This window comes from Sturnus vulgaris, chromosome 11 (genome assembly GCF_052056855.1).
Source record: "Sturnus vulgaris isolate bStuVul1 chromosome 11, bStuVul1.hap1, whole genome shotgun sequence".
NCBI lineage: Eukaryota > Metazoa > Chordata > Aves > Passeriformes > Sturnidae > Sturnus > Sturnus vulgaris.
Genome location: NC_142253.1, coordinates 3,730,333 through 3,748,256, shown reverse-complemented (window position 1 = coordinate 3,748,256; position 17,924 = coordinate 3,730,333). Strand labels below are relative to the sequence as shown.

The 17,924-nt window shown below is 40.2% G+C and overlaps 1 protein-coding gene across 1 annotated transcript; it reads right to left on the bottom strand.

Annotated features, from left to right (window-relative positions):
• Positions 1 to 527: 527 nt before the first annotated feature.
• EIF4E3 (eukaryotic translation initiation factor 4E family member 3) lies at positions 528 to 17,673 on the bottom strand. The gene is made up of 7 exons (XM_088171254.1): positions 17,606 to 17,673; positions 9,062 to 9,134; positions 7,099 to 7,193; positions 4,992 to 5,052; positions 3,685 to 3,751; positions 2,483 to 2,638; positions 528 to 1,970 (listed from the first exon to the last, which is right to left on the bottom strand). The coding sequence occupies exons 1-7, from the start codon at positions 17,653 to 17,655 to the stop codon at positions 1,939 to 1,941; spliced, it is 534 nt and encodes a 177-aa protein (XP_088027380.1). The 5' UTR covers positions 17,656 to 17,673; the 3' UTR covers positions 528 to 1,938.
• Positions 17,674 to 17,924: the final 251 nt, after the last annotated feature.

The following is a 17,924-nucleotide window of genomic DNA, read 5'->3' as shown; positions in this document are numbered from 1 at the left end:
AGTATTTGCCTCAAGTTGGATGAATAAAGTAATACCTTAAACTGGAAAGTTCCAGTGACATCACCAGATCAGCCCCTTCTCCCAGCAGCTCAAATGCTACAGGAATCAACATCACAAACCTGGGGAAGAAATAAGAGGCTGTGGCTTCTTTCCAAAAGTGAAAGGAAGCAGAGGGAAAGGTGCATGATTAATTCTCCATTAGTATTCCACTTACATTTCCTCCAAAGACCAGGAAATACTTCAAGTGAGAAATCTTGCTCATCAGGCAGTTGAAAACATTTCTCCTCACTGTGTTCTAACCCTCACTTCTCTGAAGTCACTTCCCCTCCATCACACAGGCCTGGAGGCTGTCCAGGTACATCCCTGCAAGTATCCACTGTACTTCACACTTCTTCACTGAAAAAAATTTAATCTAAGAACAAAACAGACAGCTTTTAAGAGAGTGAGTTTTAATGTAAAATACACAAGTTTGAAAAAGCAGGACCAGCAACATTTCATCCCAGAAAGTAATTACAGAAGCAAGACACTTGGATTTTAGAAAACGTGTTTAATTAATAATGCTCATTAACTACAGAGTTTTAATCCATAAATACAAGTTAAAGTTGTAAGTACAAGATTAAGTTGTAAAAAAAAAATCTCAAATGTGTGATATTTATTTTTAAATTTATTTGATTTTTATGGCTGCTTCTTAATATACTAAAGATGTGAAAAACAGTGCAACTTGAAGAGCTGCCAGACAAAAACCTCTAAAGGATGAAGGAGTGCTCAGCAGAGAGTCTGTTCATCTCTACCTTGCAGCTTCTTGTAAAAGGAACCACATCAGTCTTTGGGAGTGTATCAGAACACCTCAAATAGTTAATGCAGACAAACAGTTAAAGGTTTAACACTGCTGATATTTCTATTCAAGCTGCAATACAAATTTCTTTTCTGTACTTTTTGTTTATTTTAAAAAGGACACTTAGGAAGTTTTGAGGGCTTGAAGCTACAGACAATGGGATCTCTTCCTTTGCACTGAAGTCAGCAGCAATTCTGACACTGACATAGTGGGTGCAGATATGGGCCAGATGTACTTAAGAAAGTGGGAGGGATGGACCCAGTTCGTACAATTCATTAGAAATTATTCCTGACACTTTTTCATGGATGTACAGAAAGGTACCATAAGAGAGAATACAACATAAAACCATAGATATCCTATCACCCTTAATAAGAGGTGTTGAGTTTCCTACGGAGAAATTTCTGATTCTAACCTGAACAAGGGCTCTTCTGAAATCAATAACGTTAAAAGACATGAACATCATCCTACACAGGGTTAGTCCCAATATAAATGTGATCTCTTTAATTGCTTATTTAAGGTACCCTTTTCTGTTTACATTTACAGTATGTGCTGTTGTCAGTGCAAGACCAGATTACACTGAACATTAGAATAAATGGAGTGCAATTTCTTTCTCTCTTGGGACAAAACCAGTGAGTAAATTTTAACATGATAGGAATGTTTCAAAGTGAAAATTGAAAACACATTTCCCTAAGCCAGGATTCCTCTATGTACAGTATATCTTGGAAAAACAGCATAGCATCTCTGCATGTTTGCTTTTCACTAAGCACAGCAAAGAAGAAAAAGCCATCTTAAAGAAATGGGAACAAATATAATCTGGCTGAACAAACAAGTGGCCAAAAAATTTATTTAAAGAAACAACTAAGAACTAAAAACATCAACTCAACATGAAAGAATGAATCAGATCTTTAGTGGTCAAGGCAACTGTTCAGGTTTTTTTCATTTTCAGTAGCAACAGGCCAGTTTGAAATGTCAGAAACTCAAAAGGGCCAACTCCATGTAGCAATTCTGCAGGTCTTCTACCATCCTCCTCCTGTCCAGACCAGCTCAAAACACCAAATAACAACAAATGATCCTGGCATACAATGCACTCAATGCTTTCCACATTAGCCTTCAAAAGCATGATGCTCTCTGTGGGCTAGGGAAAAGAGAAGGAAAAAAAAAAGGAATAGAAGAATATGTAAACTCTGTCGAGGAGTTGAAAAGATTAAAAAAAAAGAAGATAAAAATGCATAAATCAGTCAAGGGAGAACACAATGTGCCAACAAGGGATCTTTTAGAATACACTGTTTGATAATACATTTATAGGGAGCCTAAAATATGAGATTCCTTAAAATCCTGATTGCAAATAGTTCTTCTAAATCAATACTTAAATTGGACAGTAGGTATCCTTGAGAGTTATTAAGAGATTTGTTGAATTTGTGAATCAAGCAAATTAAACATGAAACAAAACAGATTGTACAATGAAATTAAAAATATCTTTTGAATGATAGCTAACTTCTACATTGAAGGGACATAATTTTAATGCAATGACAGATGCTACGTTCCTAAGTGATTAATGATGAATCAGGCAGGATATTCCCACTGAAATACCCTACCAGCATCTTGTTTTTGTAATGAAGGTAGAAATGAACAGTACAAAATACTTACATTTATAAAAGACCGCTTTAAAAGACGTGTGTGGGAGAAGTTTATGAATCTTTTCTAAAACGTTTGCTTCACTTGCTGAAGAGGAATTCATGTTCCAGACTTGCACAACATCTTCACGGTCACGAACACTGACACTAACCCCTATTACTTCATCATCTGCACAGAAAGGGAAGAAACATTAAGGAATACTTTAAAAGTGAGACATGTCTAATTTGCTACTTGTGTATTATGAAACAGTGGTCAAAAGCTGGAAAAAAAAAAAAAAAGATGTAAAAAAAAGAGCAATCTCCAGTGAGGAAAATACCAACATTCAAACCAGACAAAGTAGTTACCAGAAAGAAACTGTTTTTAGAAGTTATTGGAAATATTACCTCATGGTGTTTTTTATGAAGTGCCATAGGATTATTCATCTTTGCTATTAGCACTCTTAGACTTGATTAGAAGGGAATCACAAGAATCCCTCCAATAAGGTCAGCAATATGAACTACTAAAGACAATTTACCTACAGGGATGCCTACAAGCAGAAGTGGGAGGATGAGGGTGAAACAACTAAAACCCCAGGAACAGTACCTGGTAGAGATCAGACACCAGCTTTTCCAGACTTAGCTCTCTTTTTCCTTTACATTTTGTCAAGGCAGCAACAACAAAAAAAAAAGAAAACAAAATTAATGAAATTAATAAAGCCCCAGTCAGGCTGCTGCTGCTGCCAGTGCTGGTAACTCAGTGCTACATTGAAGAAGCCCTTTTTGGTGTGAAGTTCTCAGGATGCAGCTTTTTGGAGAGCTCAAAGGCCATGCCACAGCTGGGTGCAGTGGCTGATCCAGCTGTGAACTCCATGGCACAGCTGCTCTGTGCATCCCAAGGAAAGGGTCACCAACAATGCACAAAGGTGGTGTAAGAAGCACATGGCCAAGGACAAGAACCACCTCTGTGGGCAGCAGAATTCATATATTTGCTTAAAGTGACCCCAAGACAACCCTATCAGTGTATAAAGGGTATGAAAGACCATTTGAAAGGTTATTTCTGAGCTGCTCTGTAAACCTGAGAAATGCCATTCTTTTTCATGAACTGATAGCCAGTGAAAGACAATTTCTAACAGGATATTCACTGTCACTGTAACAGCCACTTTTATCAGATATTCATGCTTAGAAGAGAAGCAAATATGGTGAAAAGAAATGATGAAGAAATGTCTCAATCATTACCTGCTGCACAACAATCTGTAAACTGCTCTCCAATAGTTGCTAGCAGTAGCTCTTTCCAAACTGCAGCCTAAGGAGGCAGAAAAACGTTATGTTGACATTATTATTTCTTAAATTAAAAGTTAGGTTTGATAGCTCAGTTTTGAGCGTTTTCTCTTTCTGCGGTTGTCTAGACAAAAAGGAGTATCTATTGTAAGTGCATGCTGTGTTATATAATTGATTGCTAGGTCTGTACAAGATGGTTCATCTTAGCCAAGGAGATGCTGTGCCCATGTGTGATGAAGAATGAAGCAAAAAAAAAGAGAAACAGGCATAAAGGTGTTATTTATGCTATTTACAAGGCACTGAAAGCTGACTGAAGTTCACCTTCAAGCAAACCTTTCAGAAGTGACTGAGGCCATGTGCTGCATAGTTTGAGAGATCAAAAGTACCTTCATGTCAAAAAGGGGCTGTCATTCAGCCTCTGAAAAACAAGGCCTCTGGGGTCTCTAAATTCACTGCCCAGTAATTCAGGCTCTCCAAACCACTTGTCACTTCTGACAATCTTCACACCTTGGATTATAGGAGGAAAAAGACAATTTCAATTTCAGTCTTTTGTGACCACTTGGGACTGCAGGGGAGGAAAGCTGCAAGTCACAAGAAAAAAGCCCACAGGCAAAAATCAATTAACTTTCAGCTGAAATTTTGAGTACCATCTTTCAGCATTTAATGCCTTCTGCGAGGCTGTCACATTTTTCTGACACTTCACTTTTTCTGTTTAAAGGCCTGATCCAGAGCACACTTACACACATAAACACCATGTGTGAAGAGGTCAAATCTCCTTTCTGTGGCAGTTCACAGAAGTTACTCACATGCATTTGATTAGAGAGGCAAAGTGAAACACAGTTATTTCATTAGAGCTCAAGGATATGCCTGAATAGACTTCATCTTTCACACTTTTAAATGAAAAAAATATATAATTTAGCATAGATTATCTGGAAAAGGTATTTCTATTTTTTCTTTGTATGCCTATAAGAAAACATTCTTGAGAACAATGGTGATTATAAATTACCATGTTTCCAAACTGAAACACTATAGCTTTCATTTGTTTTATAATACGTTGCCAAATGTTATCTAAAGCAAGATATATGGAATTATTGGAAAAGAAACTTCTGCTCAGTGCCTCTAAAAGGTTATGGAAGTTAAAATAGTGTTTGATTGTTGTGTTGGGTGATGTAAGAAGTAAAAACCTTCACAACAGCTTTATCAAACAGAGTTTAAAGAAACTCCCTTACTAAACAAGGTCTGAGTAAAGAATCAATGTAACATACTGTACTTTCTTTAGGGACCTTCATTTTCCATATACCTCCTTTGGCATTGCTTTCTTCTTCCCTGTTATGGGAAATAGATCAGTGAAAATAAACATTTACATCCACATCTAGATAACCCTATGTTTGTGGTTTAATTTTCCCAGAAAAATCTCATCTGAAATGCAATTACTAGCTCCAGAGAGCATGACTCTGACTTCTGACATCAGAGATAATTCTTTCATTGTTCATATGAAGTGTATCTCTCAACACCTAATCTTTTTCCTAAGTTTTGTGTGTTGGAAAGTACTTGTATTTTCCCTGACTACAGACCATCTTTGAAGTGGCTGCACACTGTATGGAAACAAGCCACAAAACAATTTTACATTTTACTATGGTAACCTTTAATTTTGGAAAACCTCTGGCGTATTTTCACAGAAGCAGCTTTTTACTCTTCCATTTATTCAATTTAATAAAAGAACATGAGCACACTTCATTTCAGTTTTGTGACAGCTAGAAATTAATTGCCCTTATTAAAAAAAGACTGGAGCTGCCCCAGGTCAGGGCAGACATAACCATTACACTGCCTTGAAATGATAAAGGCAAAATGCACTAACCTGTGAGCTTCTCAAGTTTGTCCTGTCACAATTCTTTTTCTAAGACTTCAAATTAGGGCTTCTAGTTTCCTGTTAAAACTCTGTAAAGACCAAATTAAAGGAACAACCTAAAAATTCATCTTTGGAATATCTAAACCCAGTGTGACACCTATAGAGATTCCTCAGGATCAGTGGTCCCCCACCAATCCTGACAGATGCTGGGGAAAAGAGGGGGGAAACTTTGGGAGGACATCTTCAAAAATCTGCATCCTCAATTCTTACTTCAGGATTTCTCTCCCTTTCTAAAAGAAAAAAAGAAACAAACAAAAAAACCCTGAAATTGGCCAGTATACCGTAATGAGAGTCTGAGAAAAGCTTCCTGGCAGTAATTATTGAAAAATTAGCAAATTACTGATGATGAGATCAATCTCTTGCAATCTCCTTCCTAAAATTCAAAATCAATTTGATAGGCTTAAATAAGTGTTTAATTTTCAGAAATTGTCTTTGCATTTTACACCTCCATAGTCGCTTAACAAATAAAAATAAAAAAACTAAAAATAGGAAAAACAATCTCAAAAAACTCAAACCCCTAAATGCTCTCATTCATCCTTATAAAGATATGAAGACCTGCACACGATGGTCCAATTCATTTTTTCATGTTTTTTCAATGTTTCATGATTTTCCAATGTTTTTTCATGCCCATTTTAGCTATCCTGACCAGTCACAGTATTTTCACAAAAGTAACCTTCAGATGCATTTCACTTTGGAACATTTACATTTCCAGTAGGACAGAAATATCCTGTAGTCAAAGCTAGACAACTATGATCAAGTTAAAGAGCCCCAATGCAATCACAATCTACAGAAATGATGCCAAGAAGATCAAAACTCTTCAGAAAGTGCTGAGGTTCTCTGAGATATGACAGAACTGCAACAGGAAGAAGCGACGCAAAGTTTGATTTCTGAAAGGAAAATATCAATTATTTCTACTTTATTCCATTACCATCCTACAATCAAGTATGAATTTGCTGCAATGAATCACCTCCTAATGTCTTAAATTACTTTTAATCCAAGGTGCATTGTCACGTATAGGCATATGAAGCACATACTTCACCTGTACTTTTGCATAGTTGAAAAGGAGTGAAGGATCATCAGCTGTTTGCATCATTATTTCACCAGCTTCAGTGGAAAGAAAATAATGTGCAAGCTAAAAACTGCAAACAGAAGTAACTTATTCTGTGTATTCCTGAACTGAGATTCAGAGTCATATTCTAATTTCTTAGCTTCTATTTCATAATCAATTTTTGTACATTTACGTCCAGAGGTGGACAATGAAATTACAGTCTGTTTTTTAATAAAGACTCTTTGGTACAAGTCACTTTTCAACCGAACAAGAACCTCAGGGTATTTCTTTCATTGCTCTCTTGAGTTCAGGTGTTTGCAGCCAACAGAAACAAGACCCTCCTGTCCCACACCTTTCACTCCTGCAAGTTATTCCACTGCCCATTCCCAGAAATGTCTGGTGACAACACACGTACCAGAGCGGGCGCCTTTCTCCCCGCATTAAATGGTAGCTACATCTCAGAGGCAAGTTTGTCACGGGAGGAATGTTGTTGTAGACACTCCAGAAATCCTTAAAAAGGAAAAATATTGGTTGCATTAACACAAGAGAGTGTTTCACGGAGATTTATTTCCTTGCTAATTTTCTCTGAACCAACTATACATCCTTCTCCTAGAGAACGGGGACTTTCTATGTTATAATAAAAAGCTCTGAAAAGAAATTCTTACAGAATCATTCCTACTTTTATTTTTTTAAGATGCCAATCCTGCATACATGAAGGTGGAAAAAAGGGAAGCAATCCAAATGTGGATTATCCTTTTGAATACAGAGGGAAAAAAACCATCAAAACCAGTTACACTGTGTATGTCAGAACAAACCATTACAAAAAAAACTTCCTTAGCATATTAAAAATATATATTTATACCAAATATTTATCTTGTGTCATTACAATTATCCTGAGTTACATAAACACCACAAACAATAATTCTGGTGAGCTCAATGCCTAACCAGCAACCCAATTAGTTTGTCTGAATGAAAGGTTTCAACCAGATGCAAAGAACTTGAGATGCACATGTTAATCCAGCAGTGGGGGAGAAATTCAAAGTTTCAAGTTACCAGGAACCATTGGATTACTTCCCAGTATTTCTGCTGGTAAAAGCAGAAGCTGTCAGGCAGATTTGGGGTGGATAAAAAGGCACCCAAAAGCAGTAGTGAGGAACAGGGAAGGATGATTGAAGAGATCCCAATCTCTTCTCTCTTTATCCAACAGTTGGGAATAGAAAGGATTTTTAAAGACTTAAGCTGCATCAACATGCAGTGATGCAATATTAATCATTAGTGCAACTCATTAAGCATTATCTAGACATAATATTTAAGTATTATCTAATACATTAAGTAATATCTAATACTTAATCGCTAGTACAACTTTAGAAACAAGGATTGCAACATTATGTGATAAAATTTTGTGGCCCTTGGCAACTCTGCCAAGCCACTACCTTTACCCAGCCACATGAAGAAACTGAAGACTACTAAAAATAGAAAGTCTTGCTATGAAACATCCATTACAACTATGATCTTACTCTTAAATCGTTGTGTGCCCAAACCCTAAAGGTACTTGCAGAACACGGAGCAGAGGTACACTGGCATATGGCTGTGGGAACATTGAGAGCTCTTTTTGTCCTGAACGTAGTTTGAAAGGTTTTGTGTTTGGAAATCTCGTGCAATGTATGAAGTTGTGCAGACCTTCATGAGAAAGGTTTATTTAAAACTTCAGTAGATTGTTACAGGTGTGCTTCTCAAAGAGAAGGGCCTGGCACTACCCTAAAATTTCAGAGATTTAGTGAACTAGTCAGTTTAGTACTAAGGTGAGACAAATACCAATTTGCTACACACTTCATGCTGTGGTATTAAAATAGAAATACAATTTCGCTTGCAAGAGATACCCACCACTAGGCAATGGCAGATGACATAGACATGCAGAATTTCTCACTGCTGCAAGTATTACATGGTTTAAGAGCCTTTTAATTCAGTTTGCTAGAATCTTTTTTCAGATACAGACTCAAGGAGAGAAACCCCACCAAAAATAAAGCCACATGCTGCAATTTTTAGTCTTCACGCAATTAATTTCCGTATTAGAAAAGGCAGAAAGATATTTAAAATACATCAAATAAAATAATTCAATGCACTAGTGGAAACTCAGGAAGGTTTGAGAATCCAGCATGCCCAGTCCAATACGCCTCCTCCTTTCCCCATCCGGAAAGCCAAATGGAATTCAAACACTGACTCAGTAATACAAACACACAGCACCAGTAACACGCACGTTTCACACCTCAGGTAAGCAAAGCCACAGGTGTGACTCATCCTGGAGGAAAAACAAAACTTGAGGTGTGAAGTTACATTAATAACATGTGGCAGCTCCTGTAGCAGAGCCAGACCCTTACCTGCACTGTTTGTACTGTATAAATCTTCTTCAAATTTAATGCACATTCAGCTGCTGTTGTACCAGGAAGTGACCTTGAAGACAAAGCACTGATTAATTAAAATATTTGTTTTATCAAGGAGGGGGAGAAGGGAGATGGAGAGGGAATGTGAATCGCATGAGTGTGAAGTTGAAATGTTCACATGTCAAAGGGGAAGTTCAGCTCCAAATTATCACGAATCACTTGCGAATAAATTAATATTTGCAGGCAATTCGTAAAACTAAACAGAAGTATCAGGAGTTTTAGCCAAGCAGCACAGCACTGCTCTCAGAGCTACCACACACCATCAAAGCCCTGCTGTTCACAGGTGATGGGCTACCAGAAGGGGATCGCATGATCCTACCCCGGAATTATTTTTAATACATCCTAGCGTCCGTTTTTAGCATTTTAAGGCGCTCCCGGTGCTTCACGCTTTGAAAAGAAACTCATCCGCACACCTTGTGCTCCCTGCGCCGGCCGGGCCCTCAGCGCGGGCCGCTAGGTGGCGCAGGCACACAGCCGGCGGGCACGGCGGGGCGCGGGCACGGGCGGGCACGGGCACGGCGGGGCGCGGGCACGGGCACAGGCGGGCACGGCACGGGCGGGCGCGGGCACGGCCCAGGCGAGCACGGCACGGGCGGGCACCGTTAGCCCTGAAGGGTGGGACACGCACACGGGCTAAGGAGAAGCACGAGTCCCACAGGGAACTCAGCGCACCCACGGAACCTGCATGACTCCAGGCAGTTCTCCCACCGCCGGCAATGATGCCTTCAAGCCGCATCTACCCGCAACAGCCCTGTAAAGCCAAGAGATCCTTGGGCCGGTCTCGGTGCCAGACACCCTGGTACAGCAGGCGTGGTTCAGCTTCTGTAGCTCACCCTCAGACCGACCATCAGCAGCTCCACCCAGAGCTGCTTCTCTCCCTCAGGGGAAGCCATAAGAGGAGTGGCTGAGGTCACTTGGTCTGTTCAGCCTGCAGGAGACTGAGGGGACACCTCGTTGCAGTCTACAAGTGCCTCATGAGGGGAAGGCACTGATCTCTGAGGTGGCCACTGACAGGATCCAAGGGAATGGCTGGAGCTGTGCCAGGAAGGTTTAGGCTGGATATCAGGAAAAGGTTCTTCCCCCAGAGGGTGCTGGGGCACTGAACTGGCTCCCCAGGGAATGGTCACAGTCCCAAGGCTGCCAGAGCTCCAGGAGCACTTGGACAATGTTCTCAAGCACAGGGTGTGACCCTTGGGGATGGTCCTGTGCAGGGCCAGGAGTTGAACTTGATCCTCAGGGGTCCCCTTCCAGCTCAGGATATTCTGTGATTTTTTAGGCACACACAGCACCATCTGCATCCCATCATCCGAAAGGTCTTTCCCAGCCTAAATGGTTCTATTTATAATCATTTTCATTACTCTTCAGTGCATGAGACAGGGGATGGTGCATCCACACCCCCAGACATCCCTGTGTTCCTGTCACTGCAGTAACAGTGCATCGTAACACCCACCTTACAATTCCCAGCACACAATCTCACAGGCACAATTTTGGGGGAATGAGGTCAAAATTGCTAAGGCACATTCAATTTCTTAGAACTAGAAACATTTTTCTTTCCCTTCAGAAGCTGAAAGAAAAACGAAGATCAAAGACAAAAGCAACCTCCCATTGTGTCTCAGAAAAGGAAACAAAAATGTGTAAAATTACTAAATCTGGAAACAGAAGCAAGAAAGCAGGTTTAAGGAAACAGAAGCAAACGCAGCTGTTGCTCGGGTACCAGCTGAAGAAAGGATAAAAGCAAACCAGATCTCAGCATCCCTCCCTGATACATCTGATCAGCATGAAATATGTCCAGGGAAACTCTGAAGTTTCTCTCAGTTGTTACAGATATAATTGAAGCTTTGGGCAAACCCTAGATATTCATGTAAAGAAAGAAATTTAATATGCAAAACTACTGAAAGAGCATCACATCTTCAAAAGTCTAATAATAGCTCTAAGGTTTTTTCAGGGCTCCTATTAAAATAAGCTGCTTTAAAAATACATACAAAACCAGCAGAAAAATACCACCCAACTTTTTCAGTATAAAACAGGCAAACTAACATCTGCTTTACTATTTATCTGTTAATTACCAGAACTAAGAGCACATTACAATGGTAGAACTGGCAGGAAACTAACAAAAAAAAATCAACAAGAAATTGACATGGCACAGCTTGTAGTCCAGTGGCTCATGAACTATGAGAACTGCCATGAAAAAACTGATAACTTAAAACCAGCAACAAAAAATTTTGTCATCAATGTGATAAAAAGAATTATCATAGTAAGTTTTGGAGGTCTGGGGTTTTTTTGTGTGTTTCTTTTGGCATTTTTTTAGGTACACTTTACACTCAGCATTAAAGTGCAGAAAGATAAATTTACAGTATTTTACAGAAACAGAGTCAGATTGCTTTTGAAAACACGAACAAAAGGTAATAAGTTCAAACAGTCTTTAAAACTCATCAAGCGATTTAACAATTTGTCAGTGGAGAGTAGAGGATTTACAACCAGCTACCACTTGTTCTTTTCTTGCTAACCATACTAGCACCTCTTTACTAACACTTTGCTCCATGTAGAATGGAACACAAACAGGCAAAACCTGGGATAAATTTTGCCTCTTTTTGTCTCACCCCACTGCCCAAGAAATTATTTCTCTTCTGGACTATTTCTGCCACTGGTGGCTTAGCAGTCACCAAGGCATCTGGCATTACATATGTTGTACAACAGATACTATCATCACTTGATATCCTCGTGCTGATACTGCCACTGAGTTGCTTCAATAGTAAGGTCTACTTAAATAAAAGATTAAAATGTATTCTCTAGCCATAGCCTTCAAAGGTTACCTAGATCATCACGGTAGCCATTTAGCAAATTTAATGCCATTTAAAAGAGCAGCTAAGACAGGTAGACAGAATATACCACTCCAATGTTATAAAATTGTTCATTTTGATAGTTGCAAATAACATTTTCCAGAGAAACTATGATCAGCTGGCAGAAAGCACCAACCAACCAACCAGCAAATTACCTGTTTTAAAAGTTATGGTGAGTGACCATTTATTCCTAGTAACCTGCCTGATAAGTGCTCCAGGCCCACCAGATTACAGTGTTATTTCAGCCTTTCATTTAGTTCTGGAAAGTGTCAGTCATTTATGGATATAAGCATGAACACCCAAATGTTTTTATGTGAAAAACAAACAAACAAAATCCTACTAAAAAACTGTAACTGAGAAAACGATGATGCATCAATTTAAAAGTTCAAGATCATTTGCACAAATTTGGTTTAATGCATGACTGTAAGGCAGAGAGTATTTTAATCAGAGAGACAGAAGAAAAAAGCCTTGAATTTCCTGCAAAATTCAGACTGCTAGCAAATCTGAACCGTAGTGTTTCTGTTTCACCCAGAAACTCACCAGATCCACGCAGAGGACCACTCAGGAGTTTTGTGCTTTGAAACCCATGACACTGGTATTTATTTTCTTTTTAGTTGAGTACACATTTTAAGTTAAGTTTAAATTAAATTAGCAGAAATGACAGATGATTTTCAAGTGAAAGAATCTGTAGAAATTCCTATTTCTGTAACTCTCCAGCAAAAACTTGCACTACAAGGTAAGAGAAGTGAGACAGTTGTGTACTTTACTAAAAACCTCAGTACACATGGTACTACAAAAGAAGACCCTGCAAATATTGACCCTCAAAATGAAGCCAGGATTCTTCCCATTCAGATAATTTTACTGCCATCAACAATACAATTAATCCAATATGCCCTACTGACCTGTCAGTTATTGCCATGGTGAACAATTCATTTCCAATGAATTAATTTCCAATTCATTCATTTCCACTGGCCCTGCCAATCCCCATGAGCACAGGAACAGGAAGGAGCTGGATCATGCCACCAGCCTGGCTCTGACAGATCCTCTGGGGGTGGACATAGTTCTTCTGTCACCACTTCACCTACAGTTGTGCATCTAGGTTTCTCATGGAGAATCTGCACATAAAATATTTCAAGGGTTCTCCTGGTCTGCCTGTTTTCATGCCCAGTGATGCCACTGCATCTTCAGAACCTTTATAGGAGAAAATTTAATGCAGTGTCAGGACTAATTGAGTTGCCTAAGCAGGCCAGACCCACTGTACAGCATCTCATGGTTAATCACATGGGAACGTGGAAACAGAAATAATCTCCACAAAATGAATCCTAATGCCAGCTTTCTTCGCTACTCCTTCATTATTCCAGCATGAATAAAGAACAAAGGATACAAAGATAAATTCCATTGTTTTATCCATGAATAAACCTCCAGGTGGTTGTGCTTATGTTAATTTCTGATGCTGAACTGTAGCTTTTCTGTTTTCCTGCAAAGAATTAAGCATAGAAGTTGTTTCATATATGCTCACACTGGCCTTTGTTTCCCAGTGGGAATCTCATCACAGCTTTAGTGGAAGCTTTAAAAGCTGCCAAACAGTTTTGAAAATACCCCTGTAAGTGCTTAGCCACAACTGCTTTTGGTATAAATAAGCAAAATATTTACTTACAAAGCATAAAGTCAAAAACATGCTGTGGCAACTAAATAAATCTGGTAATCCATTTTGAATACAAAGACTGATTTCAAGCCATCAAGGCCTGTCAAAATGCACTTACGGGATTGAACATTCTTATGATATTAACCATCATTTTTCATTGTAAGCCACCTACTCATAAGCTGTAATAGATGAAATAGATGATCCTAGATAAATAAATTTTGCTATAGGGAAGAAGGGAAATTATTAAGTTTAGTTTCATATGTCTAATGTGTTCAGTTAGGAAGATTAACACATTATTAAAATGGTTCCATTATCAGAATGTATCTACTCAGTTTTATATAGAACTCATCTACAACATACAGAGAGAAAAATCAGTGCATCAGGATAACATCTTATGTAAGAATATTTTGTCTTTCCTGGAATAGACAAATAACACTGCTTATTTGACAATTTTTATGTGCACATACTTCCCCTCACAAAGATACTGAAGAATTAAACTATTCTTGCAAGAGAATTAAGATTATCTAGAAGGCATTGTTTGAAGTCAGGCAAGAAAACAGGGCAAGCAGGCCACGACCCTGCAAAGCGAAACTGGGAGGAGACACGGCCAGGACAGCTGACCTCAGCTGACCCAAGGGATATTCCATCTGACATTGTGCTCAGTATATAAAGTGGGGGAAGGAAGAGGGAGGGAGGGAGGAGGGATGTTTGGAGTGATGGTGTTTGTTTTCCCAAGTCACATGGGATGAAGCCCTGCTCTCCTGGAGGTGGCTGAACACCTGCCTGCCCATGGGAAGCAGTGAATTAATTCCTTGTTTTACTTTGCCTGCGTGTGTGGCTTTTGCTTTCCCTATTAAACTGTCATTATCTCAGCCCACGACTTTTCCAGCTTTTACCCTTCCAATTCTCTCCCTGATCCTGCTGGTGGGGGAGTGAGCAAGTGTCTGTGTGGTGCTTGGGTTTTGTCTGGGGTTAAACCACACTGTGTGATACCCAGGCTAAGATGGGATTTGCAAAGTTTATTAAGTAGGATACTTGCATCATGTCCACATGTACATCAAAAAGTATAACCATCTTCACAGCTTTGTATTTACACAAATATCACACCCAGATCCACAGCCCCAAATCCCATTAAGGGATGGTTTCAAGTGCATAAGGTGGCTTGTTATCCAGGACATCCCAGTCTTTGATGGTCATGTCACTTGACTTTTCCTTTTGGGCAATTCTAGTGTTGAATGTGCTACACAATATAGTGACCAGATTGGTAATGCTCATATTTTATTTGTTCAATTCAGTGATGCATATTGACACTTCAGAGTAAAAAATAGCTGAAAGCCCACACAATGTAGCAAAACCTAAGAAAGCAAACTTTCCTTTCAGAGCCAGAAGCCACTACAAGCAGAACCAGAGTCTTCCTGAGATAAGCACAAGTGTAAAGAGCCACCAGCGTGATGAGTTTCCCAAGGCGGCACCAAAAGCCCCTGCAAGCCTTGCCGAAATTCCCCCTGCTCCCTAACATCACTGCAGGCAAAAATCTACCAATGAGACACGTGGGTATGAACTTGGAAATCTGTAGAAAGACAAAATAAACAGCAGATCTAAACTCCTGTTTTCCAAATTTCTAGCACTTGACCTTGGAACATTTTAACAGTTAAAAAGGAAATCTCATTTGTCTTAAGAGGAAAACACCTGCCAGCTTCTCTGCACCTTCTTTGGAAGGGCTGACCTGCAAGCATTTCAAGATCACAGATAGGATCTCTTGTCAAACTGATGAATAATATTCCCCCAAAGCTTTCATCATGCTCATTTTCATAAGGCATTTACAGGGTAAGATAGCAGGGAGCACTATCAGATGGTTGCTATTTCAGACACGGATACCAAGAAAGGCTTAGCACTAACAGGAAATGCAGATGCCCTGTGACACGTGTGGGATGATGGCAATGAACCAGGACCTGGCCACAGGATGCCAGCCTCCAGATGTTCAGCCTGTGCCAAGGCATTCACAGAAACAAGTGCTGATGTAGGTAAAACAAAGGCATTTACTTCTAAAGCAGGAGATGGATCCAGTGCTGCTATGATAAAAGCAAGGCCGTGAACTCCAAGGGTAGCACATCACTAGTTGCTACAGAAAGTACCACTTAGCTGATGGATATTTATTTTAACAGCATGACTTAATGAAAAGATATGTTTTAGAGATCTTAAAATTGTATGTCATAGATCTGTCTCACAGTAATTTAATAGAAAGAGATAACTATGTATCCATCTCAACATCTATTTATCCTTAAGCGTCACTTCTTCCTGCTTTTCTCTGCAAGTACACAGTAAAATGTAGCAGCGGTCAAAAATCAATACCATCTCCTGAGGAAACAGCACTGCTCCACACTAGGTGCTACTGACCTACTGAAGTAAGTTAAGAAAGTGCCCACAGTTATCTTCTACAGAAAGTCCAACTCATACAAGTCTCCATCAAATCTCTGTGGATGTACCAATAAATGTCCCAGCCACCTCCGTGGGGCTCTGCAGAGAGAAGTGAACTTCCACACACAGCAGTAAATTAGGATCACGGTTCCATCTCCTGTGTGCTTTTTAAGTTATTTTTGAGTGTATAAAACATGTATTGTTTGCTGTCATTCTTGTTCCCTGACCTTATTCTATGCCTGTTACTGGTAAACAAAACACATATATGGTTCCACTTTTTTTTTTCTTATATATACACTCTTGGATTTGTAAGTTAAGAAACAACAGTACTAATTAAATACATTTACATGTGATCTGAAAAGTAAAAAAAAAATCTATAGAATAACTGAATTTTAAGAGTCTAAAGAATTGTGGAAGACAAGAAAAAGAAATAGAAAGACTCAGGAACTCAAAATGGATTTTAACTGCTGACACTCATCATAAAAAACAGACATGCTTATCTTCACATGGCTTATGTAAACAAACAGACCTGGTTGGTGACTTGATTAAACACCAGTTCAAATGATACTTTCTAAAAACAAAGAAGCTAAATACAACTTGGATCCCAAACCTGACCATAACTGCGTCATGACTGCAAAAGGAGTAATCAGAAATAATTAGTGGGTTTATTTTTTAGATTTGATTTTCTGGTCCTGAGTTTTCAACAGTTCCTTGTTATTTCTCTGTCAGGAGTTTGAAAGTTACCAGAAAAATAACTAAAGAGGAGAATTTTACCAATGGCCTGGGGCAGTATGTTCAGTGGCAGAAAAGCTGATAAACTTGCCTTCTGGAGTAGGGAGAGAGGAGAAATACACCAAAAAATTGAGAAAAGGAAGCTGTAGATTTACAAGATGCTAGAAAATATATGCTAGGAAAACAACATCAAATGCTGGTAAGAAACTTTCAGTTTTGATTTTGGCACTACTTCTCTATGCCTCGCTGTGTGCACCACAGGGGTGAGCTCTCTTGGCCGCCTCTTTCCACGGCATTAGAGGCTCAAACTTCAAGCAAACGAAATGTAATAAAAAGCTGCAGGTAATTAATAAATTTTAGCTAATCCTTCCAAACGTATCACTTCGGATTTTAAGAACTGATGACCTGCGGGAGCCAAACCTGATATTAAAGAGTTGTGAGATTCGGCATGTCACGGTCGGCGGGACCGGGTCCATCTGGGGCAGCAGGGATACACAAACCACAGCAGCAAAGCACAACTTTTACCCTTCTATTCCCGAGGCTGGCGGGCATCATCTGTAAATGTAGAGCTCAAACCTGCACCGACGGTGCCTGGACCGATGTGAGCCCGCTGAACTACAGAACCGAAAGCGTTTCCAAACCAGTTTCACTAGGCGGAACCTCCTCGATGGGGACCGGCACCGGGACAATCCCTCTCCACCAGCACGTTTCCCATACGCAGCCCAGCACTAACTTCCCGGATCCCATCTCTGGACGAGCGAACCGATAATCCCAGAGACGCTCATCCCTTCCTAGAGGGATGTGGGGGGGTCTCCCCAGCTCCCGGCGCCCCCCAGCCCCACTCACTTGTCCAGCCAGAAGGTCCACGGCGAGTGCAGCGGCAGCCCCGGCGCCATCTCCCCGGGCGGGCGGGGGGCGGGACGGGGCGCGGGGAGGGGACAAGGGACGCTGCCAGGAGGGAGCGGGAGGGCTTGGACGAGAGACAGGGAGATGGGGACGAGGTGCGACGGGAAGGACAGACAGACAGACAGGAAAAGGGCAGGGTGGTGTCAGGAGATGGGGATGGCCGAGGGGCCATTGGAGAGCATGGGTGGCTCCTCGAAGGGGCACAGGAGCAGGCTCCATCCCGTTACAGCCTCTCCTGCAGGGCACAGCTGAAGGGAAT